We start from the raw sequence: 2,973 nt of genomic DNA, 5'->3' as shown, positions 1-2,973 counted from the left end.
TTCTTCACTCCAAATTATATTTCAACTATCCAGAAAAACCCAAAGATGCAAATAAAATATACTACATTGAATTGTTAGTTTCATGGTTGAAAAATACATTTTAAAAATCGAGGACCGAAAGCACCCATCAATCGATTGATGAGTCGATGACGAAGTTTAAAGGACGGTCGAGTTTAAAACTATACTTATCCCTGAAGCCTATAAAAAGGGGGATTAAAATTTGGCAAAAGTTCGATTCAGTATCTGGATATGTATATGACTTCAACATTTATCAAGGAAAAGAACTCGACGCCATGGCAGATAAGCCGTTACGAGAAAGAGTAATTAGAAAACTGGCATTGACAATACGCGAACCACATACTACGTTGTGTTTCGACAGGTTTTTTACATCTGTTCAATTATTACATGATCTTCCATTCGCTGCAGTGGGAACATGTATAGCAAATTGAAAAAAATTGCCCACGCTTGTAACAGGACTGAAAAATCGTGGGGATTATAAATTTCACTCTCAATGGAAAGATACAAAAGAAGTTCTGACCGTATCCAATTGTCACCGTCCAGAAGTTGTTAACATAAAAGTCTTTGGATATTCTGCTCTGCACCAATGCTGGCAGATTCAGGATCGGACATAATAGTTTTAAAGCGACATGGAGGTTGGCGATCAAGCTCGGTTGCTGAAGGTTACATTGACAATTCAATTGAACAGAAAACCGAAATAAACAATTTATGCATTAGAGGGTGAATGACAATACAACTATAAATTTAAATGCTGAAACCTCAACTGATACTACTAAAACATTTAACAATCGTTTCATGCATTCAACTCAACAAAACACACCTTTCAGTCATGCTCAGCTGCACTTACATCAATATCCTCAATCACAACTAAAAACATACACTTCATTACAACCATTTAATGAAACTCAAACACAGCCTCATTATCCACAATTAGGGGATCAAACAAATTTGATCTCAGGAGAGTCCAGTTTTGATTTGAGCCAGTATATTACTCTAAATGAAAAGCAAAATTAAGAAATTTGTTTTGTGAAAAAATTATTGTTAAATCAGGTAAGCAATCGTCTGTTAAGTAATTAAGATTTTTTATTCGTATTATCTACAAAGCTAAATTTACTCCGATCGTGGATGTTATTACAGACATTGCAACAGTTACGGAAAAGCCATTCGACACTGACACTGACACTGACAAATGCTGATGTCCGGTAATAATTCTAGTTTTGAACAGGAAAACCCGTGTAATGATTCAGGGTCTAGTTTTAAACCATTAGGTAATCCAATCGATAAATCAATATTTTTAAATAAAAAAAATAATTAAACATTATTTCTAGATACTGATGTACAATCGGATTCATCCTCAGACGACTTACCATTAGCAAGACTAATAATAGACAAAAGACCCAAGTGCGATCTTTTAAAACCTAAAAAAAGTAGTAGTAAAAGGCAATGTAATTTGATAGGCGAAGAAGATAGACAACAGATGTTTCAACGATTTTTGTTTGAAATGGACTGGAAACAACGTAAAACTTTTGTTGCAGCAATGGTTACGAAATCTGAAACAAAGCAGAAGACTACTAAACAAAAATCAAGAAGACAAACAACGTTCTCTTATCACTTACGAATTGGTGAAAATTTATTTGCAGTTTGTAAGAAACTATTCCTTTCAACTTTAGGATTGAATGAGTGGAGCGTCAGTAACTGGGTAAGGAATAGTAATGCTGGTATACCGAATATTATTGAAAAATATCAGGAAAAAACGTCAGGAAATCAGGAATTTTTTTGAAAAACTTCCTAAACTACCCCCTCATTACCTGTAGGGCTTCTACCAGTAAATTATATCTAGAACCAATATTTAGATCATACTCTGAAGTTTATGAAATTTACAATAAAGAAGTTGAAAGTCCTAGTGGTAAAGATGTTTTCGTGGCGGAAATTAAGAAATTAAACATCGATATCTTTCACCCAAGCAAGGATCAATGTGATCTCTGTTTTTCTAATAAATTGAGTCATGGTGATAATGAAACCTATAATATACACATTGAAGAAAAAAATAAAGCAAGAAGAGAGAAAGAAAAAGATAAGGAGGATTCCGTTGCCGAAAACGCTGTGACTGCATTTACTGTCGATGTACAAGCCGTGCTGCTCGTACCACAATTGCATGCAAGCATGCTTTATTTTAAACAAAAATTAGCATGTCACAACTATACGATTTATAACATAGCCACAAAAGCCGTGGTTTGTTACGTCTGGCATGACGGCGAAGCGAAGGTGGCATGGAAAGCAACTGTTTTGCGACATGTTTAGATGATTTTTTAGATAATGAAATACCTCAAAAAGCAAAAAATAAACCGATAATATTTTATAGCGATGGATGTTCAGCACAAAATCGGAACGCTTTGCTATCCAATGTGCTGTTGAATTATTGATTGCATAGAATACCGGATGCGTCTCAAAAGTGGTTCACCCCCTATAACTTTTTTATTTTTTCAGATAAAATAACGATATTTGGTACGTTAATATATGACATAAATTGGGATTGATTGACGTATTTACTTGTTTTCGGTCACTTCCGGTTTCACCGGAAATGACTACAACTTTCGATTTTTAAATGGTACCCTCGGTATTTTTTTACTTTATTCGATAGAAAATGACACTCTGAGTAGAATGACATATCATATGTCAACTTTTGACATTTTCGCATATGGTTTAATTGTAATTGTAACACGCGGTTCATAACGACAATTTGACTCGAAATACCAAGTGTGTGGTATCAATATATTCATAAAAAAATGCTTTTTCCAAATATGCTAATGAGCCACCCTCGTTCCATTTGAAAAAATTGAGATATGATTAAAAATACGATTTGAGCATCTTTTAACCGGCCAGGACAAGACACTAAAAACATTAGACGATCAAAACTATTTTTCCAAGGCTCCTTGATTAAAAATTATTGTTTTT

General features: G+C 34.0%; 1 protein-coding gene across 1 annotated transcript; it reads left to right on the top strand.

The window, feature by feature from the left end:
- The first annotated feature begins 1,154 nt into the window (after positions 1 to 1,154).
- LOC115877212 lies at positions 1,155 to 2,319 on the top strand. The gene is made up of 3 exons (XM_030893371.1): positions 1,155 to 1,286; positions 1,347 to 1,773; positions 1,833 to 2,319. Exons 1-3 carry the CDS (start codon positions 1,208 to 1,210, stop codon positions 2,317 to 2,319), a joined length of 993 nt encoding a protein of 330 aa, XP_030749231.1. The 5' UTR covers positions 1,155 to 1,207.
- The last annotated feature ends 654 nt before the right edge of the window (positions 2,320 to 2,973 follow it).

This window comes from Sitophilus oryzae, unplaced genomic scaffold, assembly GCF_002938485.1.
Source record: "Sitophilus oryzae breed Bouriz unplaced genomic scaffold, Soryzae_2.0 scaffold_1442_pilon_pilon, whole genome shotgun sequence".
NCBI classification, from domain to species: Eukaryota; Metazoa; Arthropoda; class Insecta; order Coleoptera; family Curculionidae; genus Sitophilus; species Sitophilus oryzae.
The sequence above is the reverse complement of the archived record's forward strand: the minus strand, read 5'-3'. Positions and strand labels throughout refer to the sequence as shown.